The sequence below is a fragment of the Onychomys torridus genome, chromosome 4 (genome assembly GCF_903995425.1).
Source record: "Onychomys torridus chromosome 4, mOncTor1.1, whole genome shotgun sequence".
In the NCBI taxonomy this organism is placed as follows: Eukaryota; Metazoa; Chordata; class Mammalia; order Rodentia; family Cricetidae; genus Onychomys; species Onychomys torridus.
In genome coordinates this window covers 46,116,793-46,131,938 of record NC_050446.1, presented here as the reverse complement: position 1 = coordinate 46,131,938, position 15,146 = coordinate 46,116,793, and the positions used below count along the sequence as shown (strand labels likewise).

At 40.0% G+C, this 15,146-nt stretch overlaps 1 protein-coding gene across 2 annotated transcripts in view; it reads left to right on the top strand.

Moving 5' to 3' along the window:
- Abcb11 (ATP binding cassette subfamily B member 11) overlaps window positions 1–15,146 on the top strand; it is an 86,834-nt gene that overhangs the window by 30,465 nt on the left and 41,223 nt on the right. For both annotated transcript variants that reach the window (XM_036185502.1, XM_036185503.1), the window contains 6 exons: window positions 170–294; window positions 3,370–3,544; window positions 8,419–8,532; window positions 10,784–10,894; window positions 12,280–12,405; window positions 12,973–13,176. In XM_036185502.1, the coding sequence (XP_036041395.1) occupies window positions 170–294; window positions 3,370–3,544; window positions 8,419–8,532; window positions 10,784–10,894; window positions 12,280–12,405; window positions 12,973–13,176 (855 nt within the window). The remainder of the gene's footprint in view (window positions 1–169; window positions 295–3,369; window positions 3,545–8,418; window positions 8,533–10,783; window positions 10,895–12,279; window positions 12,406–12,972; window positions 13,177–15,146) is intronic.

Here is a 15,146-nt window from a genome sequence, read left to right as displayed (position 1 = left end):
AACTCCAAACACAATGGATGATGTTTAACACAAGCTAATCTTGGACCAGTTGTTTTCTTGGTTTGTTACAGTGAAAATCCAGTGTTTTGTTCAATCATGCCACTTGTTCATTTTGTTAATGAACCATTGATGGACAGGCTAACTCTCTCCCCTTCCCTTTGGACTTTAGAGTGTGTCCAAGTTCACAGAGCTTGAGTTGAAGGCGTATGCCAAAGCAGGATCTATTGCTGATGAAGTCATTTCATCTATTCGAACAGTGGCTGCTTTTGGTGGTGAGAATAAAGAGGTTGAAAGGTTGGTTATTTTAAACATCTGTTTGTTTCTTGAATTTCATAAATCAATCAATTTCCTAATTTTCTTCATCTTGTCCAAAGCAGCAGACCCACAATCATTTAGAGGAACATGAGGGGACATTTTTTTTTTTTTTCAAGAGGTGGATCAGCAAACATTCATTGTCGGGTGCTTTAAAAAGTCTAAAACACTGTTTTGGGTTTTCATTTTCCTCTGTGGACCTTGCTGTATAGACCAGGGTGGTCCTGAGCTCATGGTCGCCTGTTGCCATCACCCAAGTACCAGAAGGAAAGGTGTATGCTACCACACCCAGTACAATATACTTCTGGAGATGGTTTCTAGAGAGCTGAGATAGGCAAGAAACTTGTTCCAGATTCTGATGATAGATAGAGATGTGTACATATTATACTTCATGTCAGCCTTCAGCATCATTTTCTGCCATTAAAGAAAAGCCTATACAATACAAAGGACAAAAACACCCCCCCCCAAAAAAAAAACCTCATAAAAGGATAAACAAATGATACTACACCACACTGAAAAGTTCCCGGGCACAAAGGAAAAGACAGTCATCGGAAAGGGAGAAACTGTGCACATACCATGCGTCTGACAAGGTACTGATGTAGAGAACTGTAAGAAACTAAAAACCTCACTAGGAAGATAAGGATTGCTCCATTAATTACTCCATAAACCTGAAAATGAGCAACAGAGCTAAGTGGACAGTTTGCAAGATGACACACAGTCAATTCTGTGAAAACAGTGTCATCACCCTGAGTAGTCATCAGAGAAACACAACTTAAAACTAGCCCACAATTCTACCTCACACTAGTAAGAATAACTGTTGGCAAAATGGCTAAATAGAATAAGGCCATAGAGGATATGGGGCAAAAGGAACTCTTGCACACTGTGTGTAAAAATACACACTCACTAGTAGATCTATTGTGTAAAACAGCAAGGAAGTTCCTCAATAAATTAAAATGAGAAGTATATGATCCAACAGTCCCACTGCTGGGGACATACCCAAAGGAAATGAAATCAGTATGTGTAACAGATATCTGCATAGCGTATTGAGGTGGTGTTCACAAGAGCTGAGGAATAAAAACAACCTTAGTGTCTGTTCATTGATCAATAGATAAAGAAAATGCAATACATATATACAGCAAGATACAGTTTGAGCATAATAAAACACAAAATGGTGTTATTTGTAACTGTGCACAGTCAAGTGAGAGGTTTACACAATTGCACTTATATGTGCACTCTAGAAACGTTGCTAACACAGGAGTTAAGAGTAGAATGAAGGCTGTCAAGGAGTGGACGGAGCAACAGGGGGAGAGAGGTGGGGAAAGAGTGAGCAATGGGTTTGAAGTTGGGAGAAAGTTCTGATGTGCTAATGCACAGTACAACAGCTATACATAACAATGTGCTGCATATTTCAAAAAGCAAAGAAGGATTTTGAAAGTTTGTCTTTGGGGTTTTTGTTTGTTTTTTTCAGTATGTAGCCCATGCTGACTTTGACTTGCTATGTAGCCAAGGCTGTCCCTAAAACTTGGAATCTTCCCACCTCTGGCTCTCTAGTCCTAGAATCACTAGTTTACTCCCATACCCAGTTGGTCAATGATTGGGAATATATGATATGTTCTCTGGCTTAAACATTACCTGATGTGTACATGCATCAAAGCATCACATTTTCTCCCATCACTACTTATGATACTCTGTTTTTATATGTTAGTAAAAAACTGATTGAATTTACATTTTCAAGGAGCCTGGCACAGTGGCTCATGCCTTTCATCACAGCACAAAGGAAGCTGAGGCAGGAAGATGTTTGTGTCTATTAAAATTGGTTGTTCATCTGTTGAGGGGAAAGAAGAAAGAAAGAAAGAAAGAAAGAAAGAAAGAAAGAAAGAAAGAAAGAAAGAAAGAAAGAAAGAAAGAAACAGAAAGAAAGAAAGAAAGAAAGAAAGAAAGAAAGAAAGAAAAAAAGAGAAACAGAAAGAAAGAAAGGGAGAGAGAGAGAGAAAGAGAAATGGCAGCATGATTCAAACTGCAATTCCACTTTTTTCATTTTCTTAAGATTTTATTTTATTTATTTTATGGGGAAGAAGGGTGGTATGTGGGCTCAGGGCAGGTGAAGGTCAGAGAACCACTGCAGGAGTCAGATCCACCTTTCCGCTATGTGAGTCCTAGAGATCAACTTGGGTCCTTGGGCTAGCTACCTTTACTCACTGGGTCATCTGGACAGCCTCAGGACATTTTTTTTTTAATTGAACATTTTTTATGAAGTTACTGTGCTGTTAAATGCATTTAATAAATCTTATAATTTTTCATTTAACCAAACAAAAATTAACATTGATAAATTATGACAAATCATTCTAGAGGCAAATTTTTTAATGAAAGTAAAAACTTAATTTGCAAAAATGATGTAATTATCAAAAATATTATTGTTTTTAGCGGGTGGTGGTGGCACACATCTTTAATCCCAGCACTGGGTAAACAGAGGCAGGTATGTATCTTGAGTTCGAGGCCAGCAAGTTCCAGAGCAGCCAGAACTACACAGAGAAATCCTGTCTTGGAAAAAAAAGAAAGAAAGAAAGAAAAAAAGAAAGAAAGGAAGGAAGGAAGGAAGGAAGGAAGGAAGGAAGGAAGAAAGAAAATGAAAAAAAATTATTCATTCTTATAATTTAGTTAATATATTTTGAGCTTTTTGATTTGATTTGTTTGTTTGTTTTTGAAACACAGTCTCACTATGTAGCCCTGGCTGGTCTGGAACTCATCATGTGACTAGTCTTATCTGTTGATTTGGAGATAATTGCTTATTTCCTGATAGAAAACCTGATATATATTCCAAGGGAACACTTTAAATGTAAGTAGTCATAGATCCCAAGCAAAGGCAGTTGTTAAAACATTGTTTTCTCTTGGGGCCAAGGCTATCTCACTGTTCCTCATCCAAGCTGTGACCGACTTAAGTAGCTTTGTTTAGGGGTGACTCTAATCCCTCAATGACATTCTGCATCATGACCCACCTTAAATGTTATGCCCTGGGATGCTCCAGCTGGCGTTGACTCAAACCTTTTCTGTTTACAGGTATGAGAAAAATCTTGTGTTTGCCCAGCACTGGGGAATTCGAAAAGGAATGGTGATGGGCTTCTTTACTGGGTACATGTGGTGTCTCATTTTTCTGTGTTATGCGCTGGCCTTCTGGTACGGCTCTTCACTAGTCCTTGATGAAGAGGATTATACACCAGGGACACTGGTCCAGGTACTTCGGTCTTTTTTCCTATCTATGGTTTTTCTTGCTAGTTTATCAGAAAAGTCATAGTAGTTGTAATGATTATTGCTTTAATGCCCTAAGCAGGAAAGCCTCCATGGTTTGCAGAAGTCCATCTGCAGGACCAACGATATTAAGACCCCTTAGTGAAGAGAGGCTGAACATGTGGGTTGATGACCAGCCAGTTAATGATTTCCAGTTAACTAAAGATTTTACAGCTGTACAGCAATGATCCTCCAGCTGATCCCAAAAGACAATATGCCTCAGAAATGGAAAAATCATTGACCTCTCAGCTAAGGATGAACAGGTCATAAAACTGAAGTCAGTCATAGTACAAGATATGTGCCTAAATCCTATGTTTGTGATAGGTGATGGGTTATTAACATGCCAAGCCAGTAGCATCTTCAACTGAGTAAGTGATACAAGCATCTTTCCTAATTCATTTGTGGGATGTCATGCCATCAAGAATGTTACAGCTACTTTAATTCACAGTGCCCCTTTCAGTTACTCCACAAGCATTTGCTGGGCATCTGCTGCATGCCAGATCCACCCAAAGCACAGTGGACAGAAAAAAAAATGTAGTTCTTTTTGTCCCATTGGGAAAGATAAGGAATAATTAACTGATTATGTAAGTGTATGATGGCAAACGGTGATTGGGCTATGACAGAGGACAGGGAACATTGGTAGTAAATAACAGGGTCACCAAATGTGTCTGGGACAGAAAAGAATTTTCTTGTTGCCTCTGCCAATGCCTTTCTTCCTTAGTTTACCATTTCTGAAGGTAGCTGCCAACTGCCTGCACTTTCCCAGTCAGACATTGCACACTCATCTGTCTTGCACACTCATCTAGTCTTGAGTTCTCTTTACAGCCCCTGTTCTTTTCCTTTGGAACACTTGTGTCTTGGGAAACTTCTGCATCTATTTGAATTTATCCTCACCCTTTTCTGTCTTCAGACAGTAAGGCCCATGAGGTCTGTTGAGGGGGAAGAATGTTCTTTTTTCATTGCTGTGGTGATGGAAATAGCTTCATGGAAGAGTTTTAAATAAAATGTTTTGGCTGCAGATTCTGAATGGTACAGGCACCAGTTGAACAATGAAAAGTATCAGGAGTTCACTACATGAAAGTTTATCATTCAAAATCCACTGTTTATTACAAACATATCCCTAGGGGAAACGGGAGCATTTGCATTAGCAATGGGAATGATCATCCAATGTCAGCCATTCTGAGCAAGATGATGAAGCCATGGAATGTCTTAAAATTGTTTTTGTGTTTGAAGAACATACAGCTGGCATAGCTTTAAACTTTGTTTAAAAATATTGAATCTGATAACACATGTTCAAGTGTTACATAACTTTCAAAAGATAGTGTGGAAAGCGTTAATACTATCATCATTTGCCATTTTCCCTGCAACTTAGATCTGTTTTTGCACATCAGAAAAGTTAAAGTTTTGTAGGTCTGAAATCTGACTATAAAGTTCCTTCTCCTTATTGATCCAGCTGCTTCTGAAAGCTTTAGACATTTGGGCTGGTAGGATGGCTCAGTGGGCAAAGGGTCTTTCTGCTAAGCATGGCAATGTGAGTTTGATCCCCAAGACTTATAAGGGAGGAGGTAAATGGACTCAGGCAAGTCGTCCTGTGGTCACCACACCTGCACTGTGGCACACATGCAGCCCCCAATGAACAAATAAATCAGTGTAATTAAAATAATTGAAAAGCTTTATACTATACATTTACCAAGCAAAGGTGCTAAGAGCCAAACTCAGTGCGGGCTGTTCACTTTGCAGAAACACACTCACTGGGTAAAGTTGTTCTTTTATTCTGTACCTATGAGAAGAGAGGAACACATGAATAGAAGTTCAGAGGAGAAATGAATTAATAAATTGAAAATAAAATATCCACAAATTCAACTGAAAGCTCTGAAGAGAATTCGCTGTGTGTCACAGCTTCAATTGTCAGTTTTATAAACCTGGGAAAGGTGCCTCAATTGAGAAATTACATTCATTAGACTGGCATGTGTGTGTGTGTGTGTGTGTGTGTGTGTGTGTGTGTGTGTGTGTGTGTGTAGGGCGTGGTTTTGACTCTTGTCTTTGATTGCTGATTGGTATCTGAGGGTCCAGACCACTGTGGGTGGTGCCATTCCTAGGCAGGTGGTCCTGGGCTGTATAAGAAAGCAAGCTAAGTAAGTCAGAGTAAGCAAGTCAGTAAGCAGTTCCACTGTGGTCTCTGTTTTAATTCCTGTCTTCAGGTTTCTGCCTTGGTTCCCCTCTATAATAGACTCTGACTTGTAAGTCAAGTAAACCCTTTCCTCCTCAGATTCCTTTTGGTCATGGTGTTTATCACAACAACAGGAAATCAAACAGAATGTTCAGTAACTGTCTTAACTACTTTTCAATTTCTGTGAAGAGGCATGATGACTAAGGCAACTTATAGAAGAAAGAGTTTATTGGGAGATTTTGGTTTCAGAGATTGAGTCATGACTGTCATGATGGGGAACATGGCAGCAGGCAGGCACACAGGCATTGCACTAGAGTGGTAGCTGAGAGTTTACATCTTGTTATAAGAGAGAGAGAGACAGAGACAGAGACAGAGAGAGAGAGAGAGAGAGAGAGAGAGAGAGAGAGAGAGAGAGAAGAAGAAGAAGAAGAAGAAGAAGAAGAAGAAGAAGAAGAAGAAGAAGAAGAAGAAGAAGAAGAAGAAGAAGAAGAAGAAGAAGAAGTTGTTGGGAAATGGCATGGACTTTTGAAACCTTAAAGCCCACTTCCAGTGACATACCTCCAACAAGGCCATACATCCTAATCCTTCCCAAACAGTTCCACCAACTGAGAAGCAAGCATTCAAATATAGGAGCCTATGGGGTCATTCTCATTCAATCACAACAGCAACTAGTTTCTAATTTTGTGGTCCTCATCTTTAAGTTTCCTGGCAATTTGACCATGAAATCACCTATCATGTGTGTTCATTCTGCGACCCATATATTATAAGTAGCCAAAGGAAGCTATGAACATATCCCAACAAAATATCTAAACTTACTTAAAACATTGAGATGGGGGGGCACGCTTTTTGTTCTGTTTTGTAACTTGATTGTATGACTTTCAGATGACAGTGCTGGTTGGACATACCTGCTAGACCTTCTCTATTCACCATTTCAGTGGATAGTTTTTCAATACTTATTATGTATGGACATAGCACAATGTGTGTCTCTAACACTTTAATCATCAGTTATTATCTTCCTATTCTCAACTTCTTCCTATAGTCCTCTGCTTACACCTTGCCTTGATAAGTGTTTCTTCTATAAAGAAAAAAGACTTCCTTTAATGATATTCTCTCTCTCTCTCTCTCTCTCTCTCTCTCTCTCTCTCTGTCTGTGTGTGTGTGTGTGTGTGTGTGTGTGTGTGTGTGTGTGAGAGAGAGAGAGAGAGAGAGAGAGAGAGAGAGAGAGAGAGAGAGAGAGTTTTTGGCTATACTTCCACACAGCAAATATGAAAGTTGAGTACTCTTGAGTTGAGTTAAATGTTTTAACCCACTAAACTAATTAACAATCAGATTAATCCAGCACATTTTGTGGTGCACAAAATTATTATGGCTTCATTGGGTGTAAATGGGAAGCAGTTCACACAGATGACTGTAATTAGTATCACTTGTGTACAGACAAAAACATGCTCTCTGGTCTATTGGGAAAAGATGAAGAGGAACTGAAGGAGGCTGGAGCCTTTGTTTTACATTTAGGTTTCAGATTTTAACATTAAATAATAATTACATAATAGAGTAATACAAAATAATATTCACTCAGTGTATATAAGGCAACAGACACTGAGTGAGGTGTTTGATGTAATTACCATAAATAATATGCACCACTTCATTCTGTGATTGGCATCATGATTCTACCACTACAAAAATAAAAGGTGACCATGAGGTTAAGAAATATGTGCCAAGTGGCATAGAGTATGACCTGAGCTCACATCTCAGTGACTACAGATCTGGCCCAGTAGCCAGTTTACCTTCCTTCACATCTATGTTGTAAGGAACACAGGCCCCAATTCTCTAGAAGAGTGAGTGCCCCATGCACTGCCTGTGCCCTATAGTCTCTCTTCTTCCTTCCTATGCACATGGCGAAAGCTATGATATTTCTAATGAAAACTTCTGCCTGGGATATGTGCTGTCTACTACATGGGCATGTGTCTGTCTTCTCTCATTCAAGGCTTCTCTAAGAACCTCCATGGAGAAAACTAGGGATCAAACCCTTGCTTAGCCTGGCATTATAAGCTGTTGCCTCAAACGGTTTTCTCCCTGTAGGTTCTTAGAGAAGCCATGACTCAGTAAAATAATCATTGTGCCAAACACAGTCCCTATCCATTTTTTATAAATATACTTTACTGGGACACAGCCATGCCCATTGATTTGCACACTGCTAAGCTTGCTTTGTCCTACATGGTGTGTGTACATGTGGGTTCAAAACCCATATGGCCTTAAGAACCTGAACTATTTACTGATGGGCTTTTACCGAATGTATTTGCTGGCCCCAGATCTAGGGTGCAAGAAGACTTCCTTGCTGAAGTGGGGGTTCTCTGGAGAGGGTGGTCTTAGAACAGTTTCCATAAGAACTATTCTTGTTAGCCTGTTTGCACCACTCACTCCGTTCTACTCTGTAGAAGAGTGATGCTCGGTTAAAAAGTATATTTTAAAATATAACTATGGAGAAATGCTTTACAAAGCAAAAGATATTCTATCTAGTTCTGAAAGTCTGTAAACTACTTTAAATATTTCTGAGAAATCTCAAGAATTCACAAGGATGCTCCAATGGTAAATGGCCTTGTTTATAAACTGGCAAAAGATGTATGAAAACTATGTTTTTCCTTTCATTTCAGATTTTTCTCTGTGTTATAGTAGCAGCTATGAACTTTGGCCATGCATCTTCTTCCTTGGAAATCTTTGCCACTGGGCGGTCAGCAGCAACCAGCATTTTCCAAACAATAGACAGGGTATGTAAAAGCCAGAAGAAATAGATAGTGGGATGTGTGCTGCACGGGTTCTAAGAGCTAGGAACCCATCTGTGAGTTCGAATAATTATGTCCCTGCTCTCATACTCGTACTGGTAGATACCTGCAAAGAAAGAAAGTTTGTCTGAGAAAAGTTTTTACCATGTGCTCCTGGCTGGGCTGGTACTAGTTACATAGACCTGTCCATAAGATCCACCTGCCTCAGACTTGTGTGTGCTGGGATTAAAGGTATGAGCCACCACACCCAGGGAGAAATAAACATTTGAAGATGACATCAGATAGTGCTAAAAACAGTAAGAGAGGTAAAATAGGGCTAAGTGTTTTGACTGGCTAGTGGGAGGAATCTTTAAATAGGGTTCATGGGAAGTCAGAGCAAAGAATGACTTCCTGGTTGAGAAACTTGCAGCCTGGGAAAGAGCTTGGTGAGCTCAAGGAGTTAAAGTCTAGTGTGAATGAATGAAGTGATCCAGGGCAAATGCTTGAGGGATGGATGGGAAAGGCCTTAAGATCATGTTCATGAGCCTGGATTTTCTTCTGGTGGGAAGTCTCTTTAAGTTTTTAAAGGACTTTGGTAGCCCTGGGTGGATTTTGCTGGTTAATTTATGGAAGTAGATTGAAAAACAGGTCAGGTAACCACAGACCAAGAACAGAAGGAAAAATAGCACAGTGCTATTTTTCTATTTGAGAAAATGCCATGGGTCACCTGAACTATGATTATTTTTTGGCCAACAATGAGGTTGTCATCTACCTGAAGAAACTTTTTGGTGTTGTGAGTTTTATAACCTGGAATGCATTGATATTTTCCCTTTGAAAAAGTTTGATTTTGTTGTTTTTAATAGTGTCTGTGTCTGTGTCTATCTGTCTGTCTGCCTGTGCATGTGTATGCAGGTGCCGGTGGAGGGAAGAGATGTTAAGATTCCCTGGAGCTGGAATTAAAAGTGGCTGTGAGCCTCCCGTGGTAGGAGCTGGGGACTGAACTTGTGTTCTCTACAAAGCAGCACGCGCTTGTAACCACTGAGCCATCTCTCCAGCCTTTTGACCTTTTCTAATGCTAACTTCTTCTTAGGGCTGTCATAGTCTCAAATGACTGTAAAGGGTCCCTATTTGAAAACAACTGAAATTAGGGCATTTACAATTTGTTGTATTCTCCTTAGTAGACACTTGAGAAGAAGCAAATAACTCCAGTGTGTCCTCTGATAGGGCTTCGGTCAGGAATTCCTATTACCAGTGTGGAAGACAAAGTTGGACCTGGAGTGTTCCAAGAGGAAGAGATGGCCCTCAGTCTTTTCTGGCTAGCCGGAATGGTTGTTTTAAGTTGGTCTCACTAGTAATAGGAGAGTGAATTCAGGGTACAGTTTGAATTTGGTGATATTTGAGAACATTTTGTGGACACTTAATTTTACTCATGATCTGCATTAGCTACCAAGTGTAGAGTGTTACTAGCTCCAGCCTAGCTGACCAGCTCTGTTATCCTGGGCAAGAAACTCTCTCAGAGGTTCCTCCCTGTCTAACGAGAACATAACAATATAAATGGAAAGGGTACATTAAAATACCTTGCACTTTGACTCCCATCATCTCAGTAATATAAATGTGTAATATAATACATTATAATAAATATTAACTATACTAACATCATGTATTATGTATCAATAAGCATTTTAACATATATAATATTAATAATATATAAGCTTACAGTAGTAATTCAGCAAGTAATAGTAATTAAATAAATACAACTTACTCTCCACTATTCTGTCAATGTTATATTCAACAATAATATATAGCAATATAATAATAATTCTGCAATCTCAGCAGTAGTGATTAGTATCATCCTTATAAATATGAAATATGGAAGCAACTTATCTTTAGCATATCTTTGCAATATTTTACCAAGATACAATTCTGCTCTTTAAAAAGCTTTTATTAGATTTATTCATTTTAATTTTTCTGTGTATTTTGCCTGCATGTACGTATGTGCACCATATGCATGTGTGGTGCCTGTGGAAGGCAAAAGACAACATCAGATCCCCTGGAAATGGAGTTATAGATGATTGTGAACTACCTTCCATGGGGGGTGCTGGTAATTGAACCAGGGCCCTTTGTAAGAGCAACAAGTGCTCTTAACCACTGAGCCATGTCTCCAGCCTCCAGTTTACTTTGTGAGTTAACTAATACAAAGACAGATACAACATGCACTTGGCATGCATTGTCATTATATCTTTGTATTGCACTCCAGCAACCCACCATTGACTGCATGTCAGAAGATGGATATAAGCTAGATCGGATCAAGGGTGAAATTGAATTCCATAATGTGACCTTCCACTATCCTTCTAGACCAGAAGTGAAGGTAAGTGTTCACCTTTTGTCTGATGGTTTTATTATTATTATTATTATTATTATTATTATTATTATTATTATTTAATTCATTTCCAGAACAACACACTGATTTCTTAGTGCTGACTCAGTTCTCAGGAACAGAGGACAGAGACCTGTTTCTCTGGAAGTGTCCTTGTGTATTGTGCCAACTTAGGGACACACTGCATTTCTAAGTGATGATTGCATTGTGTAAATCCCTTGTTTGGAACACAGTCTAGTACAATACAAGACTCAGGCTAAGTCAACTATGTGATCCTCTGTTGAAATGAGTGGCAGATCCTGTCATTCTAGGTATGTTCTAGACAATCCAAACAATCAAGCAGGACAGCTTCCAATCACCCCTCCTTGGAAACCACAGAAGGTGGAGCACAGTGAGGCAGGAAGTGTGACTGGCTGGGCTAGCAGCTGGAAGCAGCTGGAAGCAGCTTTGCCTCCCATCGGTAGGTTCTCCAGGCTGCTTGCTGCATTAGTCCTTACAGAAAGGTCACCTGGTGCTATTGCTCTCCTGTATCTTGTGCTTAGTGATTGTGCAGGGCACACAGTGAGGGAAATGTACTGTTTTCCGGAACCTACAGAACAAGACTGTTAGAGGTAACCCCACTCTGTAGGAAACTCCCATCTGCTCTCTTGAATGAACTGGCTTTGAAACGATGCTTTGTTTTCATTCAGAACTTAGCATCTCTGGTTTCCTTTTATTAATAATATTTCTGTTATACTCACAGAACTGAATCCTAACACTGGCATTTAGTCCTTGCCCTTCACAGAGTTTTAGACCTAGAAACACAACACACACATTTATTAGTCAAAGCTATTCAAGTCATATACTCATATACCATTCAAGCGTATCATCTCTGCAAATTGGTTTATTTCTGATCCTTGGTCTATGAATTATCATTACACTTGTGACTTATAGGAGCTTCCTATTTAACTAATTGAGATTGACTCCTTGAGGTATCCTAGTATGTCAGATGTATTTTAAATTAGATTCTGAGGCATAATTTTAAAGGTGACCCTTGCTTATTTACCAGTATTAATACATGATCATTTTATGGTTGGCCACAGCTAATAAGCAGTGTGCTAATGGTAAAACCTTTCTCCAGACAGTCTTCTTTTGTTGTTGATTGATGGGTATATATGAATAGTACCACAGGGCATAAGTAAACACACACACACACACACACACACACACACACACACACACGCACACACACACACACACACACACACACACACACACATGCAGGAGATGTGGATACAATACACAAGTCCTCACAAAGCATCCTCCGCATGGTCTAACTGCTTGGTTGAGTGCCCAGGGACGTTATGAACTTAAAAGACAAGTTCTTTCCTCCCCAGATTTTAAACAACCTCAGCATGGTCATTAAGCCGGGGGAGATGACAGCTCTGGTGGGATCCAGTGGATCCGGGAAGAGTACAGCACTGCAGCTCATCCAGAGGTTCTATGACCCCTGTGAAGGCATGGTATGTATCTTCCAGAAACTTCTCAACATGCAGGGGCAGGACAATGCAAGTGGTAAGGTAATGTCGTCAAATTGACTTTTTTTAAAGTTAATATCATTTACCTATAGTGGGCTTTTTCACATTTTTAATTTCAGCTCTTTAAGCAGCACAGTGTTATTTGATAAATCAGGATAGGAGGCAAGCTTTACTATAAAGCACACCTACAAGACAAGGGCAATTGCTTACTTTGATTGTACCATTTGAAGTCCCCTTTCAGTCACAAGCCAGAAGAATAAATGTATTCAGAGTATGGTGAACTACTGACTACTCTTCAGAGAAATTAAAAATGTGCCCATTCTGAGGCTAGCAATGAGAAATTCAGTGATTTTTACATCACCTGTGTTTCTACAATGAATTTTTTTTTATTTCGATTACGTCCTTGTATAAATAGCCACGTTTCCATGGGAATTGTTTCTGTTACTGCCTTGTTAGTCTCTGGTTATTCTCCCCAGTGGCTAAGAATCACCTAACAGTATGACTCAGAAGCTTGTAGGAGTCCAAGCTGTGTGACGCTCTTCTGCTCTCTAGGTGACTCTGGATGGCCACGACATTCGCTGTCTTAACACCCGGTGGCTGAGGGATCAGATTGGGGTAGTGGAACAGGAGCCAGTTCTGTTCTCTACCACTATTGCAGAAAACATCCGGTATGGCAGAGAAGAGGCAACAATGGAAGAGATAGTCCAAGCTGCCAAGGAGGCCAATGCCTACAACTTCATTATGGCCCTGCCACAGGTACCTTCCCTACAGTCCAGGGGAACGCAGAAGTCATCAAAGGAACAATATGTCCTTTCCATTTGAATCCTCTGTCCTTAAATTCTCAGTGGCATGCTCTAGATTTAGGCCTGGAAATGTACCATGTTTTCCTTTTGAAAAATATGTTGTTTATACAGTTAACATCTATCAAACTGAAGATTTATCTTTAAAGAAAGATCCCTTTGATGTAGATATAATTTCCTTGTCTAGTTATTAAGCATGCATTGGAAATTTTGCAATATTTGTCATGAAAGCAATGCTTGAGAAATGTTTTCTTACTTGTTAGTCACCTTTCAGTTACTGTGACAAAATACCCAAGATAAGGAAGTTATAAGGAAGAAAATGTATTTGGACATATGGTTTCAGTCAAAGGTCAGCTGTTTCCTTGGCTTGTGGCAAGATAGAACATAATTGTGGGGAGTGTGTAGTAGAGTATAACAGTTCACTTCTCAGAAGCCAGAGATAGAGAGGAGAGAGAGAGAGAGAGAGAGAGAGAGAGAGAGAGAGAGAGAGAGAGAGACAGAGAGAGAGACAGAGAGAGACAGAGAGAGAGAGAGAGAGAGAGAGAGAGAGAGAGAGAGAGAGAGAGAGACAGAGTCCTGATGCCTCTTTCAAGGGTAGAGCCCCCTCCTGCTCAGTGGAACGACTTCCTTCCACAGAGTTTCTTCCTAAAGATTCTACTGGCTCCCAATAATGCCATAAGGTGGGATCAAATACTTAATCAGAAGCAACTGCAGAGAGGAAGGATTTATTCTAACAGTTTGAGGATGTGGTCCAGCCATGGCAGGGATGGTGTGGTGGCCTGAGCATGACACAGCTGGTCACACGTGTTTGTGAGCAGGAAGCTGAGGAAGGTGGATGCTGGTGTGGAGCTGGATTTCTATTGGCCTTTTCAATCCTAGCCATGGGATAGTGAGCATCTACATTCAGAGTGGGTCCCCTCTTCGCTGATTACCACTTCTGGAAATGCCTTCAAATTGTGTGCAGAGGTGTGCCTCCTAGGTGATTTCAAATCCCACCAAGTTGGCAATGATCATTAGCCATTGCAGGGCACGTTTAAGATTTAAATCATAACTACCACTGTTCTTATGATTCAGTTTTCTTATGCTTACATGATTTAACTATTATGCTTAGACCTGAATCTCATAAATTCTAAAGTTCATAACAATGTCTCCATTCTGTATGCTCACCATGTCTACAAAAAGTAGCTCTGTATTATATCTACTGTACCCCCCTGTGGTGGTCTGCTAAGTCCCAGGACAATTACTAATCGTATATGCATGGCTTTTACTGCATTGCAAGCTTTGGTCTAGCACTTCCCATCTATTAGTTCTTAACCCTTATAACCACCTTGCCAGGTAGCAACTTCTATTATGTCCATCTGCAGATGAATAATGATGTTCTGTGAGGTCAATAATTACCCCCAAATTACACAATATGTAAACAGGAAAGTCACAGCAGATGGTCTGGCTCCAGGGTCATTGACTTTGAATATATCCCATTCACCCTCTGAGTTAGTTAGGGTTTCATTGCTGTGAAGAGACACCATGACCACAACAGCTCTTATAAATGAAAACATTGAGTTGGGGCTGGCTTACAGGTCAGAGGTTTAGTTCATTATAGTTATGGTGGGAAGCATAGCAACACACAGGCAGATATGAGGCTTGAGAAGTACCTGAGAGTTCAGAGATCTCCTGAAACCTCAAAGCCCATCCCCCAGTGACACACTTCCTTCAATAAGGCCACAACTCTCCCAACAAGGCCACACCTCCTAATCCTTTCAAATGATGCCACTCGCTATGAACCTACAGGGCCATTTTTTTAAACTACCACACCATCTACATCACCTTTTCGAGTAGCGTTGCCATTATGAGGATGCTATGGTCTAACAGCTAACGAGACTAAAGCTTTAGAATTATACTGCCTCAAATTCAAACAGTCTTCTCCAC